Source organism: Chenopodium quinoa, unplaced genomic scaffold, assembly GCF_001683475.1.
Source record: "Chenopodium quinoa cultivar QQ74 unplaced genomic scaffold, ASM168347v1, whole genome shotgun sequence".
NCBI classification, from domain to species: Eukaryota; Viridiplantae; Streptophyta; class Magnoliopsida; order Caryophyllales; family Amaranthaceae; genus Chenopodium; species Chenopodium quinoa.
This window is the reverse complement of record NW_018742616.1, coordinates 955,271-973,763: the sequence shown is the minus strand read 5'-3', so window position 1 is coordinate 973,763 and position 18,493 is coordinate 955,271. Positions and strand designations below refer to the sequence as shown.

General features: G+C 39.4%; 1 protein-coding gene across 5 annotated transcripts; it reads right to left on the bottom strand.

Annotated features, from left to right (window-relative positions):
• Positions 1-12,070: 12,070 nt before the first annotated feature.
• LOC110721487 (F-box protein At5g51380-like) lies at positions 12,071-17,530 on the bottom strand. 5 transcript variants are annotated; one of them, XM_021900643.1, is made up of 5 exons: positions 16,100-17,530; positions 13,832-14,093; positions 13,089-13,442; positions 12,944-12,995; positions 12,071-12,849 (listed from the first exon to the last, which is right to left on the bottom strand). In XM_021900643.1, exons 1-3 carry the CDS (start codon positions 17,275-17,277, stop codon positions 13,413-13,415), a joined length of 1,470 nt encoding a protein of 489 aa, XP_021756335.1. In that variant the 5' UTR covers positions 17,278-17,530; the 3' UTR covers positions 12,071-12,849; positions 12,944-12,995; positions 13,089-13,412. The 5 variants fall into 5 exon arrangements, with proteins under 5 accessions (XP_021756335.1, XP_021756336.1, XP_021756338.1 ...); XM_021900644.1 differs by having other exon boundaries at positions 12,071-12,995; positions 13,089-13,220; positions 13,343-13,442; XM_021900646.1 differs by having other exon boundaries at positions 12,071-12,995; positions 13,555-14,093.
• Positions 17,531-18,493: the final 963 nt, after the last annotated feature.

Here is an 18,493-nt window from a genome sequence, read left to right as displayed (position 1 = left end):
TCATATTCAGGCGGACGGGTCAAAGCAAACATTCACAGATGCTCGGCTACTGCTAGAGCAGAAGAAGAGTGACTGATTGTCCGAGTCGGCCTCTACTTCAGACTTTCAAGACAGTTTGCGAAATGCCTCGATGAGGCATACTCAGTCGTACCATGAGAGTCAGTCAGGCGGCACCTCCCGTCAGTCCGGCTTTCATAGTGCCCAGGCGGTACCAAACTTACCATTTGTGCCGCAACAACAGTATTTTATGCAGCCACCTCCATTTGGTGGACCTGCAGCAAAAAACGTCCAACCTATGGACTGGCAGCTACGGTTGCTTAGACTTGGTGAACAGCCGTCGGCCTTCTCCAAGGAAATTACTGAAGCCGCTCAGCCGGCCAAAGTAAAAAATGTACTAGTAGGCGCCTATGACGGTACTACTAACCCAGAAGACCATCTGATGGCATTCACCAACCTGATGTACCTTCAAGGGTTGGATGATCCCACTTGGTGCAAGTGTTTCCCAGCGACTCTCAAGGGAATCGCACAGCAATGGTTCGGCAACCTGCCGACTGGTTGTGTAAACAGCTTCAGGACGCTTGCTTACTTATTTGCCTCCAACTTCGCCATGAACATCCCTGCGAAGAAAACGACCCTTGATTTGGGAACAATTCAGCAGGGCGAGAAGGAGGGGCTTCGTTCTTACATCAGGCGGTTCAACCTGATGAGAATACAGATTCAAGGTTACCGGATGAGGTAGCTTATACTGACTTTTTTAGAGGTCTCAAAGACGGGTCTACCTTCAAATTTGATTTAGTTCGAAAAAGGGTGGCGACTCTTCAAGAGGCCTTGATTGAAGCAGAAGCCTATATACAGGCGACTGATCTGTGTACAATAAAACAGTCGGATGGGAAAAGGTTCGACAAAAGAGAAGGACGACAGAAACAGTCGTCTAACAAAGATGAGAAAAGAAAAGAGGTCTGGGCGGCTGATTCCTCTAAACAGCCGGCCCAGAAAAAGAAAAAAGAATTCAAACCATACTCCCCAAAGTATGTGTTTAACAAGGATAACCAGTTTATCCTAAAAGAAATAAAGGGACGGTTCCCAATTGAGAAGCCGGTCCCCATGAAGGGTTCTGCAAACAACCGGAACCAAGATAAAATCTGTGCTTATCATGATGACGTTGGTCATCACACCAATGACTGCATCAGTCTCATGCGGTACCTAGACCGCTTGGCTGAGCAAGGTGATCTTGACACTTATGTCAAGAAATCTACGGGGAACTCTTCCTCAAAAAAGCAGTCGGCCAAAAAGAATCAACAGGCCGACAGCTCTGATACAGATGATGCAGTCGTCTACACCATTGCAGGCGGCTTCTTAGGAGGCGGCCCCACTATTAGGGGCAACAAAGATATTATAAGGCGGTTAGATGTAAATTCCGTTCACCAAGAACGGCCGTCCAAATATACATTTCCTGAGATTGTCATCACTGAAGAGGATCTAGGAGGAATAAGGGGGCCGCATGACGACCCTCTCGTTATTGAATGTAAAGTGGCCAACCAGAGAGTTGGCCGAATCCTCATAGATACCGGGAGCTCCTCAGATCTCATCAGCAGCAAATGTCTGTCAAAACTGAAATATCAGACGGACTGCATACATCCGGCCTCCCACCCTTTAATAGGGTTTGGAGGAGGAGTCGTCCATCCACTGGGACGAGTAGATTTACCCATTCGCCTGGGCGAAAAAGGGGAAGGACGACACATGGTAGTCCGGTTCCTAGTAGTAGAGGAACTCACAGCCTACAACATGATTCTGGGTCGACCAACCCTGAATAATTCCAAGGTTGTTATAATCCCGTCTCTTATGCTGCTTAAGTTTGAGAGGGATAATGGAACAGTCGGCTCTCTAAGGGGAGATCAGAGGATGGCCCGAGAGTGCTATCTCTCGGATGTCAAGCCCACTGTTATGGCCACTGGGTCAAGTGGAGAAAAAACAGACCTTGACAATGTCAAGGAGAGTGCACCTGTTCAAGAAACTGGCGACAAAAAGAGAAAGGCGTCCCAGACAGAGTTCGCAAGAAAAAGCAAGAAAAATAGCAATCATTGGCAGAGGAGCGGCCGGATGAGTTCCGCCCTCAGCCGGCTGGTGAGCATGCGGACCTGATCTTAGACGACTCACGTCCTGACCGAACAATCAAAGTTGGGACGACTGCTCTGAGAAACCTTGGTGACGACTTTCACAACCTATTGAAAGAATACAAGGACATCTTTGCATTTGAAGTCCATGAAAATGCCAGGCATTAGTCCTGATCTGGCGGTACATAAACTCGCTGTGGATCCGAAAAAGAAGCCGGTACGGTAAAAGAAGCGGAACCATGGCGAAGAAAGAAGTCAGGCGGCAGCCGCCGAAGTTAAAAAATTACTTGATGCAGGGTTCATTCGGTAATGTTACTTCCCAGACTGGGTTGCAAATGTGGTGCTTGTTAAAAAGCCGAATGGCACCTGGCGAATGTGTGTAGACTACACAGACTTAAACAAGGCGTGCCCCAAAGACAGTTACCCTCTGCCTAAAATTGATAATCTGGTCGACTCAACAGCCGGCCATGCCTTGATGAGTTTCATGGACGCCTATTCTGGTTTCCATCAAATTCCCTTATGGAAGAAAGATCAGGAGAAGACGGCCTTCGTCACTGATCAGGGGTTATACTGTTACACGGTCATGCCGTTTGGTCTTAAGAATGCCCCGGCTACCTTCCAACGAATGATAAACACTGTGTTCTTTGATCAGATTGGGAGAAACGTCGAGGCATATATTGATGATATGATTGTTAAGACTAAACTTCAGAAAGATCATCTGACGGACCTCCGAGAAACTTTCGCCACACTCAGGCGGCACCATGTCATGCTCAATCCCAAGAAATGTGTCTTTGGAGTTGAGTCTGGGAAATTTCTCGGATTCCTTATCAATCAGAGAGGAATAGAAGCGAACCCTGAGAAGGTGCAGGCGGTCATTGACATGCAGTCGCCTCGTACCATCCGAGAGGTTCAGAAGTTAACAGGTTGTCTGGCGGCCTTGGGGAGATTCCTAAGCTGATCAGGCGACAAATGCCTATACTTTTTCCAGGCAATTAAGAAAAAGGCAAGGTTTGAATGGGGGCCGGATGCTGAGGCCGCCTTCCAGAAATTAAAAGTTCACTTGCATTCCTTGCCGAGGCTGGTCAGCCCTTTGCCCAAGGAGGATCTCTACATGTACCTGGCCGTCTCTAATCATGCGTTAAGCGCTGTGCTCCTTGCTGAAAGGGACGGCTGTCAGCTCCCGGTCTACTTTGTCAGTCACGTACTGAAAAATGCCGAGTTGAGGTATCCCCTAGTGGAGAAATTTGGTCTTGCACTCTTCATGGCTGTTAAAAAATTGAAGCCCTACTTTTTGGCACATGCAGTCGTCGTGTATACCGACCAACCAATCAAGCGGCCCCTTACCATCATGGAGTCGTCAGGATGAATGATCAAATGGGCCATAGAAATACAGAGCCTCGAAGTTACTTTCGAGCCTAGAAAAGCAGTGAAGGGGCAAGCCTTTGCTGACTTTATTGTAGAGATGACTCGTCCTCCTGACTCTCAAGTTCCAGACCAAGTATGGAAGGTATATGTGGACGGAAGCTCTACTTCAAATGGTTGTGGAGCAGGCGCCGTATGTCAATCTCCAGAGGGCGACAGGTTCGAGTATGCTCTACGCTTCAGTTTTCAGGCTTCAAACAATGAGGCAGAATATGAAGCTTTACTAGCCGGGATCCGCATGTGCAAGTGAGTCAGTACAATGGCGAATACGAAGCAACCCATCCGGCCATGATCAAGTATTTACAGGCGGTCCGACAAGCAGTCGGCTCCCTTGAGGATTTCCATCTGATCCAAGTGCCGAGATCAGAAAACAACCAGGCGGATGCACTGTCAAAATTAGCATCATCCGCCTCCTCCGATACTCCTCGAACTGTTTTTTTGGGAAGTAATGGAGAAGAGAAGCATCGAGCAAAACCCTATTGGAATCCTAGACAGAAGCTCAACCTGGATGGATTCAATCAAGGCATATCTGACAAACGGTACACTGCCGGATGATCCTCAACAGGCGGCAGCACTGAAAAAACGAGCCTCCTGTTTTGAAATGATACAGGGAGAACTTCACAAGAGGGGGTACCTTCAACCCTTCTTAAAGTGTGTTACTCCCGAGAAGGGACGAGAGATACTAGATGATCTTCACTCTGGTTACTGTGCTTCTCATATAGGTGGTAGGATGCTTGCTCAAAGGGCAAGGCGGCAGGGCTACTTTTGGCCTACTTTGGAAGCAGATGCAATGGAGATGGTGAAAAAATGTGAACAAGTGCAAAAGGTTTGGCAAATTAATTCACCGTCCGGCTACTGACCTCACTACCATTCACAACCCACTACCGTTTGCTAAGTGGGGCATGGACATTCTGGGTCATATACGCCTGCTACAGGCGGCAGAAGGTACATACTTGTTGCCGTTGACTACTTCACTAAATGGGTAGAGGCGGAGGCTGTAAAGGGAATCAGACGAAAGATGTAATTTCATTCATTTGGAAAAACGTCATCACTCGGTTCGGGGTTCCATGTCTATGGTTTTTGATAATGGTCCCCAATTTGAGACGCCTGTTCTCAAAAGCTGGTTGGGAGACCAAGGAATAGCAAACTACTTTGCATCTGTCGGCCGTCCACAAGCAAACGGCCAGGTAGAAGCCTTTAATAAAACCATCTCAGACGGTCTCAAGAAAAAGATTGAACGAGCAGGCGGCCTATGGGCGGATGAACTACCACATGTTCTTTGGGCCATTAGGACGACTGAAAAAGGGGCGACTGGAGAAACTCCATTCCTCCTAACTTATGGTGCGGAAGCTGTTCTTCCAATAGAACACTACGAGCCGACTCTTCGAGTAATGCTATATGACGAAGAGGCAAACTGGGAAGCCATGCGCCTGGCATTAGACTCACTTCCTGAAAAGAGGGGCAATGCTGTTTTGCGCCATGAGATCTATCGCCTGAGAATGACTAGATCATACAACAAAAAAGTACACAGGCGTCCACTCAAAGTAGGGGACTTTGTACTTAGAAAAATGGAAGCAGTTGGTAGGGCTAATGAGTCTGGCAAACTAACTCCCAACTGGGAAGGACCCTACCGAATCTATGAGGAAGTCAGGGACGGTACCTACCGTCTGGAAACACCAGACGGACAACCGTTGCCTCGAACTTGGAATGTAGATAACCTTAAAAAATATTTCTTCTGAATGATGTAAAGTAAAGAGCTACTTAATAAAGTTTGCAACTTACTAATTCAATTTTATATTACGAGGGGCATGCCGTCTGTACCTTTACTGTCGGCTACTCTCCATTGAGTTTTTTCACTCTATCTTCAGAGGGCATGCCGTCTGTACCTTTACAGTCGGCTACTCTCCATTGAGTTTTTCACTCTATCTTCAGAGGGGCATTGCCGTCTGTTCCTTTACAGTCGGCTACTCTCCATTGAGTTTTACACTCTATCTTCAGAGGGGCATGTCGTCTGTACCTTTACCGTCGGCTACTCTCCATTGAGTATTTCACTCACAATAGGGGCATGTCGCCTGGGCATACAGTCGGCTACTCTCCATTGAGTATTTTACTCACAATACTTAGCTAAAAAGATTAGGGCCTGGCCGACCCTGTGCCTAACAGGCGGCTACCCTTCTTTTACTTAGCACCTACGTTCACCAAGAACTTACCAAGGCCACCGGCCGAATGATCAGACCAGGCGCCAAGCCACCTGATCAAATCTACAAAACTAATACGACCTGTCCCAACATCATAGCAGGCGTCCGACGGCATCCCTCCGGATGAAATTCGTCGCAGAGAGCAGCTCCCTTTTGGGTGGAACATTGTTCTATAAACTAATTACACAACACCTATACGACTGTCCCAAGGGGCAACCACGTAGCCGTTTTTGAGACAAGGATAACTCTATCACTAACCAAACCAGTGGTAGCAGTTGACATCTGAGTCAGATGACCGCATGTATTACTTGGGATAAATGCAGGGGGTACCTATTGAGTTAATAGCCAACAAACATTGGCGAATCAAGGGTCTAGCCGGCCTACGCCGCCTGTACCTCTACTTCTCAAACAAAAGTGACGGCGACTGAGTAACTCCAACGTTAACTCATAGTCACTCCTTCAAATTTGGTTATGGAACCTAAAAGGTTTGAGTTCCGCCTCCTTTGTAAAACAGTTAAAACAAACAAGGGCACTCAAACCCCTATTCCTACTAGGCAACCTATTGAGTTAATAGCCAACAACATTGGCAAATCAAGAGGATCATCCGGCCTCCGCCGCCTGGTACCTCTACTATTCAATCTAGAGTGTGACGAAGACTAAGTAACTCCTATGTTAACTTAATAGTCACTCAAACTTAGTATGGAGCCTAAAAGGTATGAGTCGTCCGCCTGTTTTTAACAAACAGGGACTCTCAACCACTACTCTTGCTAGGTTAACAAATTACGAGTTAAAAGCAAACATTGGCAATAAAGGGAAACAACCGGTACCCGCCGCTTGTTATCCTACTTAATTCCTTGGCGACTAGGTAATACTATTTACTTGGTCAGACCGATTGAATAAATAGTTCGAATACCAATTGAATAAATGGCCGACTGATCGTCTATCCTGGAAACAGACAACCAGTCGTCCAGGGGCATAGGCGGCGTACTTACTATTTGTACCTGTCTGCAACGTTCGGCCATACACAACAGTCGGTCTAGTGAACAATGGGATATTAGATATGGAATACTTAGACAAATTTGAATCAAAACAAAAATTTGATTAAAAATAAGCCGGTCATTAAAGACTAGCAAAATATTCAAAACCCCCGGCCCCCTGGCCGGGTAAATACAAAGCAAACGGCACGCAGGCCGTGGAAAAAATACTTAAAGCTTAAGAAGGGGGCAGTTCAGTATTAGCAGCTGCCGCCTGGTCAGCACTCTTCTTGCTGGACTCGGCTTCAGCTGCACCCTCTTTTGATGCCTTACCCCCAAGTGGCACAAGCGCCACAACCGGCTCTTCCTCCTCCTCCAACGTATCTCCCAACGCCTCTTCTTCAGCAGCCGCCAGGATCTCTTGATTATATGTTTCCGAACACTGGCGGTACGTTCTTTCCCATGAGGCAAAGTCGGCATTGGGAAAACAGGCGGCCCAGGTCATGCGCTGGATTTGAGCGGAGTCTTCCACCATCTCCCGGACGAGCTCTTTCTTCTCTTGCTCGGCCTTTTCCGAGAGCTCTTGGGTAAGACTCTTCTCTTGGCTCACCAGGCGTTCTTTTACGTTGGCCAAAGATTTCTCCATGGCTTCGTAAGAGTGCATTTTTTGGCGAAGAGGTTTCAGCTCGGCCTTAAGATTTGTGACGGTCGCCTCCAGCTCGTCATTCTTCTTCTGGGCCGCCTCTAACTGAGCCCGAACAGCGGCGGTAGCCTGCGCCTGATAATAAAGAATATCAATGGTCAGTACTTCATTTGGGCAATTTGAAACATTGCCTTATCACAGTTGGAGGCGACCATAGCTTTTGCGGCCTTTACCTCTTTGTTTTTCCGATCAATCAGCTTGCGAAGGCTGTTAACTCGGAGCAGGGCCTAAGTACAAAAAAAAACAGGCGTCAAGTTCCAAACAAAAAAGATAACAGGCGTCCTGGAATTCAAATACTCAAAAAAGTATACCTCAGCAAGGACCCCTGCAATCCCATCAAGGTCAAGGTGCCGGCACCCCTGACCACCTCCCTTTCAGATGGAGGAACTACTTTGATCATGGACTTGGCTACCTCAACCAAGTCAAGCCCCTGAGGGCCGGCTGCATCAAGCGTAAAAAAAAAACAAGTTAGACCTAGTCAAGAAGGAAGCAAATGAGTTTTTACAAGTAATTGTCCATACTTCTAGGCGGCCCCGCCGGGGTTTTAGAAGAAGTGGCCGGCTGCTTCTCAGCCGCCACTGTTTTCCTGGAAGACCTAGGAGAGCTTGCAACAGTCGTCCTCCGGGCCTTGGGGTCCGGTTGTTGCGAGGAAGAAGCTCTTGGAGTGCGCGACTGAAAATAAAAAGAGTTAGTATATGCATAAGACAACTCCTAAAGAAGAGTTTTCGAAGCCTACCAAGGGTGCCCCCTTGTTGGGGGAGTCGGTACAAGACTGTTGCATGAGAGAGGCCCGCAACATGGCCGTCGCAGTCTTGGATGCTGTGATTTTGCTCATGGCGTTAGCTGCCACAAATAAACAGCAAAGTTAGTAAAGATCCCAAGTATTATAATGAATTTATTAAATATAAATAAATTGTAAATATGATATTTTTTCCGTTATATAAAATCATTAATGTGAAATGATAATTTTTTAATAATTTAAATCCTAAATTATTATTCATTATTTTACCATATATATCTTTTATTTCGATAGTATCACCAACCTCGTCCACAACCAACCTACTACATCAATCGATAAATTGAACCGTAAAATGTTAGCCAAACTGAAATTGATATAAAATCAAATCTATGCATTGGAATTTTTTCATCATCTCCAAAAATAACTAAAGCCATCCATATATTAAGTATACAACATCTAATCGTATGTCATTACATAAATAAATAATCGTTAAGTATCCTAAATATATACAATGTAACTAATAATTACAAATATAAATTTAAACATAAGATTTAAAAAATTACCCGGACATTGATAACCTAAAACTAACACAAAATTACTGACACAAAATTCGCTTGATGGGGTTTTGTATTGATATGGAATTTTATTTGTGTCGTATAATGTGTTAGATTTGCATGTAAAAAAACATTTAGTAAATAAAACATAAACATATAATCGTTGAGTATCCCAAATTAATACAATGTAAGTAATAATTAGAAATATTAATTTAAACATAGGATTTTAAAAATTAAGCTAAAAATCACCCAGCCATTGATGACAAAAAATTAACACAAAATTACTAACACAAAATTCGCTTGATGGGGTTTTTTATTGATACGAAATTTTGTTTGTGTCGCATGATGTGTCAATTTATAATGGTAGGTATCACAAATTTTAATTTAATTATAATTAACGAACCATTTGTATTTCTTATCATAAATACTATCAAAAATTTTCTTATAGTGATAGGTATCAAACTTTATTGTAAGCGTTTATCATTTAAATATTTCTTAGTATATTTTTTTTGGATTTCTTATACTCGTAGTTTTGAATTAATAAATTTATCATTTCCTATATTTTTATTTTATTTTTTTCATTAAAATAATTTAATTCGTGGATTATAATCTACGTGGCATTAAAATTTTAGATATATCAAATCTAATTTGCTACTTTTATCTAGGTGGCGACATAATTTTTTAATTAAAAAATAAAATACAAATATTTCTTCTTATTGGTCGAAATAAGTATATTTCTTACGTGGCGCTCCGAATGCTCTCGAAAAATGCCTACTTTATTTATATAATACATTTTTTTTAAAAAAATATTAAATTCAGTATTTATTTGTCGAATTTGTATTTTTTTGGTTTTTGATTCTTGAGTTTGATATTATTATTATTATTATTATTATTATTATTATTATTATTATTATTATTATTATTAACTATTTTGAAAATTTACATTCTACTCTGCTATATATTTTTTCTTCATTATTGCTTTTGATTTATTTTTAAAATATATGATAAAGGTTATTTTTTTGCTGTCATTGTCATATGATTTCTCAAATTACAATTTAGATACTAACTATAAATTACATTTGAATCTGACAAATTTGTTGGTTTTAAGTTTGGGTCTTTAAAATATATGGTTCACAGATGCTATTGTTGCATTGGAAATTTAATTTGTGGTCATCACTTAGTGGACTGATACTTTTTTAATGGATGATTCTGTTTGCAGCATTAATCATACTTTCAGATGGATTTTTTTTTTTTTTTTTTTTTTTTTTTTTTTTGAGGATAATGGAATTATTTTGTTCAACAAATTGTATTTTATGCTTTTTTTTTTTTTTGTAAAATCTTTTTCTAAATTTTACATTTTGCTCCACTAGATATTTTCTCTTTAATAATCGATTTTGATTTTGTTTTCTATTTTCAAATGTTGATTTGATTTATTAGGTGATTTTATGTGTTTGTAGGTGAAAAATTCAATATTCAATAAAGGAACAATATATTTTGATGGAAACTACAATATATCAATTTTGTGAAGAGACAATTGGAAGCATTTAATAAGAATTTCATATGATTAGTTTTGTACAACTAATTTTATTTTCATTGTATTCTCATATTGTTTTTTTTTTTTTTGGAAAGAATAGTTAATAACATAAATGATAAAAATCCTAATCAGAAGTATTAGTGTTTGATTAATGTTTAATAATTTTATTATAAATTATTTTGTATTTATCATTTAATGCATCCATATGTAGGTAGGCTAGCTAATGTTTTCCATCACATGTATATTGGGTTTGGGTTAAACCTATATGTATTAGTAGATGGTTTTTTTGCTTGATGCAATTTGTATTCTTACATATGATATGATATAATTTTTTTTAATTTGGATTAGAATATATCGCATTACATTTACGTAGTATTTTATGTTTCTAACAAAATACAATATAATTTATATTTACATATGTTTTGATTTTAAAAAAACCTTAGAACAATTTAAACACACAATAGTAAAATTCTTTAATTGAAAAACATATACTTTCTATTTAGCCAACAAGATTAACTCATGCATCGCACGGGCTAAAAACTAGGTTAATTAATTTATTGCTAACTCGACTTGAGTCAATTCTAACTGAAATCAATATGACTTGAGGTATTTTCGAACCTGATTTAATTCCACTCAAAACAACTCGAGTTATATTCAACCCGACCTGGTATTAAAGCCTCACTAAATTATTTGCCTACTACTCCTTCCGTTTCGTATTAATCGCAACACTTTCCTTTTACATCTGTTTCATATTAATTGCAACACTTCTATATTTGAAAAGGACTCACCATTATTTTATAATTTCTCTTTCCCACTAACCCCACTTTCACAAATATTTTATTATTTCTCTTTCCTACTAACCTCACACATACTAATTTTTTTATTATTATTTATCTCTCTTACTAACAATACTTTGTATTATAAGCCTATAAGCCTAGTCTATAATTTTCTTAAACTTTGAGCCAATCCTATCGTTGCGATTAATGCGAAACGGAGGAGTACATATCAATAATAAGGACGACTCATATTAGATATGGACTTATACTTCCTTGGTACTTTATGCATCATTTCTAGCAAGTACGTCATTGTTATAGAGAATGCTAAAAATATTAGGTTCATATATGAAAATATGAATCATATTATAATTTCAATTGTAAAGTTCATTTTCTTACTATGTGAATCAAGTTGAGGAGTATTAGGGATTTGGCCCATTTTTAGAGCTGAGATACTTAGTTAGTAATTACATATTGATGTTTAGTTCACCGGTTCTAATCTTAATTTATTGGTCTAATCCAATCTCCTAATTTGAGTAAAGGTTGACCTAATCTATACAATATAAATCATTTGAAGAGAGAGAGAGAGGAGATTAAGCTTAGATTGTACACTTCTTATGCAACAATAAGTTAAATTCAGCAACAATGTACAATGCTCGCCTAGTAAGCTTTGCTTCAAATCAAATATGTTGTTACATGATCACGTTTGAAATTCTATCATTCACGCTGCAAAGAAGCAACTCGATTATGTTTATTATTATTATTATTTCACAATTAAACACCCAAACGAGAGACACTGAGATGAAAATTAATTGCTAGAGCTTCACGAACTGAGGGTAACTGGCAAAACCTATTCCATCATATAAAAGCATCGACTTTTCATGCAGAGCACATAGCTTAACTGAAGTATAAGATTATCCCGTGGGCCACGCCTGTTTGAATTAGGATCAAGTACTTCATGCCCGTGAAACAGTTGTGCCAGCAGAAAGAAGAGCAGAGCAAATATTTTGTTACAAGAAGTGCTGAGCCATCAGAAACCATCTCTATAGACAGCAATCAAACCAAAACAAAAGGCAATTGAACCAGAAAAACGGGAACAAAAAATTAACAAACTAATTGTGTACTGACAGCTGTCTTTCAACTTATTCGTGCTGTTCTACAAGAGTCCACAAACAGCGAATCTGCTAGAACCGGTCCATTCTGAACACCACTATGTTTCTTCCTCTAAATAGTCATTCAAGTTCACAATGCTGGTAAAGTCCAACAGAGTGAGAAATACAAGGTTAAAACAGAACATAATGCTAATCCTAGTGGTTAAACTTCCATCTTCTTCCAACAAAGTTTCATACTAATGAACGCAAATTTCAGTTTGAACTATGATACAGCTGAATTCCCATCTCATGAACAAGCAGCCACATAGAGTAAATCAAGTCAGAATTTCTACAAATGCAAAGAAATGAACGTTCCAAATTTGCTTTAAAACAAGTATTACTTCAACAATCAGGTCAATAATAAAGATAGTGGAACACACATTGGTCAATATAAAATAGTAGCAGACACACATAAAGCTATCAGCCCCAATAAGCAATTCTCCACAAATTTTTTAAAACTACCTTCTCCAACTAGCTCTGTAACAAACAGAACATTGCATAGCAAGTTTGAAAGAAGAAAATGTTCAACTGTAGAAGTGTACACTTACCTGACAGGCATATCCGTCCAAGATATGTCAGTTATCCATAAATAGAAGTTACAAAACACACCTGTCTGAATATTATTCTGAATAGCATGCTTCTGAGGAAGCTTGTATGAAAATAGATGAGTACATAATATTCGGACATCTATATGAGACAGGAGACAACCGTTTCAGGGGAAACTCTTCTACACATTGATAGAATATCCCAAAAGTAAAGCATAATGAAGGCTCCAAAATACCTGCAACTCTAGTTACGGCTATCTTCCACACTCTGTGTCCTAAGCACCTCAACTGTAGATTCATAAACACATGGTTGACATGCATCCGTACAAATTAAAGTACCTGTTGGTTTTGGTTCAAAAGAAGTAAAATAACAGAAATTACCTCAGCTAGGGGAAGAATGGGTTCAGTGGTAACTGAGCCAATTTATAAGCAATTATGTCAAGTATGCAACTTTGCAAATTCTCAGAGTTGTGATATAATAACGTGGGGGTGAGTTTTTGAGTGCAGCACCTCCTGTCAATTGGTTTAACTACTCAATGGAAACAGAAAGTATACAAGTTTTCTACATTTCTAAGTAAAATACAGGAAGAGAATCGTTCTTATTAAAACTTCTAATAAATTGGAACCCCACATACATTTGGGGTCATAGAGTAGTATATTTACAGATGTTGCCAATGGCTCCCTGGGCAGCTTCCAGAAAGCCAATTACTTTCTCTTGTCCACCATGGTAACAATCTGAAAAAAAAAAAACGAAAAAGCTAGTTAACAAATAGTCATTATGAGATTAACACTATGTTTGGATAGAAAGATTTGGAAAGAAAGAGAGAGAAGGGAAAATGAGGGTTACATTTTCCCTGATTCAAATAAGACAAGGGGAAGGGAAGTTCTTTCCCTTTTCAGAAATTAAATCCTTCCATTGCTGGATAGCATTAGAAGGAAAATGAAGCTCATTCTTTCCCTCCCCTCACCTACTCCCTCTCTTTCCCTCCACAATGCTACCAAACAAAGTGAAAACGTGCATATACAGCACCAAGGGTGAACCTTTATGATGGCTGTCTGAGACAGCCAGATACAACAATTGAAGTTCAGACTTGCACCACCAGGTTATAAGTTCAGCCTCATACCCTCTTGAAGAATCTACCACCCTTCTTTCCCACTCCAGTGCCAGCAAGACTTGAAGCTAATAGAGATCTGGAATCTGGCCTCCACTTCAATTCTTTCAGGACAGAAAACAAAGTTGCCAGCTCAGCGGTGATTTCGGAATCTTTTATACTATTACATGACACCACTTTCAGTGTCTGGAGCTCTGTCCATTTATGAACCACTGAATCCAAGCCTTCCGTTGTCAGCAAAGAGCATCCTTCTAAAGATAGAGACTTCACCCTCCTGTAAACAATGATACCAACCACCATATAAATGTCGTGATTCAGACAGTATCACCTAAAGTAGTAAATGCCACTAACAACAGCAACATCAATATAATTCTAACACCTTCAAATAGGCTCCCACCTCAAGTAAGATGAAGAAAACTTGGATGAATGTAACACTCCTACTATAGAATAGAGGTTGTTCCCCAACCAATACCCACAAAACAGTGAAGAAGGAAAACCCAATCATAATAAAGAATGGACAAAACATGATCAAGCAAAATCCAGCTTCTATATTCTGGCTTATGAGAGACAAATCAAAACTGAGCACACTGATCACAAAAAACCAAACTTCAATGAAAAACAAGAATAAACTGTTAGTTTCTGCTAGAAAGCAACAAATCTACTCCCAACATACACCTCCCAAAACAATCTTCAACCATTAGTCGTGACCAGTTTGGAAATGCATGCATGCTTTTTCTAAGAATTTCATCTCTTTTTACTGGCAACTTCTCTTCTCTACTCTCATCACAGTCATCTTCTCTCTCTATGTCATCCCTAAACAGTTACTCCCATCCCATGGTTGAGCATGACCACAAAAGGCATGGCAGTCATAAAATCCTACCACCAGAGATCGACTAAGAAAATTGGGCAACTTTAATTTATACTTTTACCAGTTTTACACTTACATGGGTAAAACAGATGATCCATTATTAGAAAATTGGTACTCAAGAACAGAGAGTGATTTACTTATGGAGAAAGGTTACCATTCTAACTTATGCACTGCAAGTGATGGATTTCTGGTCTTCCATTAAATTTCAACCTCCATTGTTGAACTCAAACACTAGTGAATAGTACCAAGAAGACACTTTTCCTACAACAGTAAATCCCAACCTAATTAGGAGTCAACCTACTCTTTCCTACATTCCCCAGGTTAAAAATAGAGTTCAGTTACTGTTGAAAGAATCTTTCCTAATTGATTCTACAAACATCAAAAAATTGTCCATAGCTACAACAACTATTGATGAATGTCCAACAGCTACAAGTATCCTGGGGATTGCATTCCTCCCTTCAAGAAATATAACGATATCTCTCTCCACACCTTGCTTTATCTGTGCATAGTGCATAAATTTTCATATTCTTCAACAGCTGGAAATTGTAAACCTTGAATCTCCATTAATTTTGCTCATTAATCATTATATCAATCAAAAATCTTTGCAACCCATGTATGTCCCCAAAATATAGAACTTTGAACTTCACAAAAATACATATAAACCCACTGTATACCCCCCTCGCCAGAAAGCAAGATGTAATCTCTTTTGACCAGTTAAGGACTAATAGAAAAGGCCATAATACAAGCATGTTTCAAACTCTGCTTATCTTCAGCCAAAACAGCTTAATGGTATTTAACAACAAAGTCAGATGCCACAGGATCATTAGCAGCTTATACGCATTTGCAGGTCAAGAACATGACATTCTCACTGCGGCATACCTTCCCCATACCCCCCACTCCCCCCCCCCCCCCCCACACCCAATGCTTAGGGTTAGGGTGACAGACTTAAAGCAACAGACAGTATAACCTAAAGCAAACTGAATCAAACATTGTCATGAATTGGTAGCTAGCGCAATTTACTTCTGAATTGCCATTGCCATGATCATTGCTCATCTGATACAATAACATCAATGTTCAAATGTAGTGAGTGACAGGTGTCTTGAGTAATGTGACAACACTAATATTCATATTTCCTATCTATGAACAAGTAATACAGTAGTTTCCCAATCTCTACATAATTGATATGCTGATATTGTCTCTACAACTTCAGACAGGTCAACCATTGCATGCAAAATTGCAAACTGTGATCTTGTTAGAACATTTACATCTACAATTATAAGAACTAGCATACAATGTAACCCAGTCCAAGAATAAAGCTATACAGGAGGGATGAGGACGTCTTATCCTGCCAAAAAGAGACATTAAACAATACACAGCACAAACAAACATAAAGCAGTAAACCAATTTCATACCTACAATTAACAGCATAACGAAATATATCATCCTCTAAACCCCAACAATCCTGCAACGAAATCTCTCTAATAGATTCACACACCAAGAACAGAGCTTTTGTACTCTCTTTATCACGAACTTGGCATCGCTCCAAGTGCAGCTCCTCAAGTGTCGGACATGAGCCCAAATGCTCATCAGGACCAGGGCAGCTATCTATACTCTGGCAAGACTGGAGCTTCAATGTCTTCAAATTGCTACAAAACGAAAGTGCCGACAGCCACCCACCATCCATCTTATGACCACAAAGGGTCAACTCTTCCAACATTTGACAACATTGTCCAATGGCCTTAATCCCATCATAGCTACCCTCACACCCACTAAGCTCAAGCTTCACTAACCTCCTACAGCCCTGAGCTACCATTGTCAACCCGATATCGGTTACTACAGAATCATACAAACCATCCACGCAGCCCACTAATTTGAGTATCTGCAAGTTCTTAAACCCGGAAATCGCTGTCAACGACATATCCTCACAACAATGTATCTCCAACTCTTGCAAAATCAAACATTTTTCAGCCAGATCACCTAACCCCTTCTCACTCGAATTAACCAACGCTAATTTGCTCAAATTAGGACACCCATCAGCAAGCACTTTGAGCCCTCTATCAATCAACCTAGAACCCAAAACCCCTTCACTTCCAATCAAACTATCACTTACAATCTCCGAATCGAGATGAATCGAAACCAATCTATGTGACATCAAAATCCCAGAGCTCCAACAACTCCTAAAACAAGCTGGAGCAAGATTAATCTCACTCAAATTAGGAAACCGACAAGTTAATCTCCCAGATTCAAGAAAATCCCAATCAAACAGCGTAATTGAACGAATTAATTGCCCTTGAATCATATACCACCTCTTACAAACCAATGAATTCGAAAAATGCTGCGAAATCGGCACCTTAGAAAGAATAAAACTAAGCGATTCATCAGATAAGACAGAGAAAGGATCACCACCTAAAATCAAATTCTTGGAATTTGAATTGGAATTACTGTGAGCTTGTTGAAGCTGCTGCATTCTGAAGATTGCATGCTTCAATTGCTGATCCTTAAACCATAGCTCCGGTAAGCTCGGTCTTCTCTTCCTCGGAGTTTCGCTAGGGTTAGGGTTTTTGGGATTATTATCTTCAATTGCTGCCATTTTCAATTAATTTGGGGATTTTTCTGGGTTTGTAATTGAAATGAAAAAACAGAAAGAAATTAGGGTTTGTTGAATTCAAGTTTGTACAATCTTTGAACTTTTCTCTCTCCTGTTAGCGTCGCTATTTCCAACGGATCATTTTTTTGATTAGATTTGTGGGGTGTATAAAATTTTACTACCTGATTATTATTGTATTTTCAATTTACTTTTTGTTTTTTTCTTCAGGAGGATTTATCAAGTGTAGTCGTGTATTCGTGTAGACGATACCACGTTGTATCATTTTTTTTTTTAATTTTATAAAGATATACTTCCTCCATACTCATTCAATAATTGTCTCACTTTTTCGGACACAGAGTTAAAAAGTACGATTGAAGTGGAGTTGGTGGGAGATTATAAAATTTTGAAAAAGCAAATGTGCGTATAAGATTAGGGGATCATTAGTGGGGAGGAAAATAGTTAAATATTGTTAAAAAATTTCAAAAAAAGAAACGGAGCAATTATTTAACTATGGTCACAAAAAGAAAGTTGACAAGTAATTATATACAGAAAGAGTATTTCCCATTTTACTCCTTAACTTTTAACAAAATATTTTAAAATAATTAACTTTTACGAGTAGTAATTTTAAATTATTGATGATTAGATAAAATTATTTCCTTCAAAAAAACCACAAAGGGTGTATGTTAAAGTTTGTTACAGAGTTGTCATATACATATTCAAAGTATAGATTTTCTATCCTCTAAAATTTTAACATTCTCACCAAAAAAAAAAAAAAAAAATAAATAAATAATATTAGAGTTATTATACGGCGTAATATCCTATCAATTTGCATTAACAAGCGCGAAAAAATAGAATACTAGGAGGAGCTGAGGAAGTATAAACGTTTAATTGTTACTCCGGGTGGTGTGATAGGAGAGTGCATGGATAGTAGTGTAGGCTTGCGAAACAGGTGATTAGAGCAAGAGATAATAATTGGAAAATGGGGTAGAGTTAAATTTGGATGTAAGTGAGGTGAGGGAAACTGGAAAGAGAAAGTAGTGCGGATAGCACTATTTATGGTGTTGTTGTCACCTACCTACGTCTTTTTTTCAAATTTTGCACGCCCGTGTGTTTCCAATTTTTGACTTTAATAAAATTTATATCGTTAGTTTGTGGTGGTGCTCACAACTAACGATATAACAGGATATTATTTTAAAATTTATAAAATCGGAATCGAAAC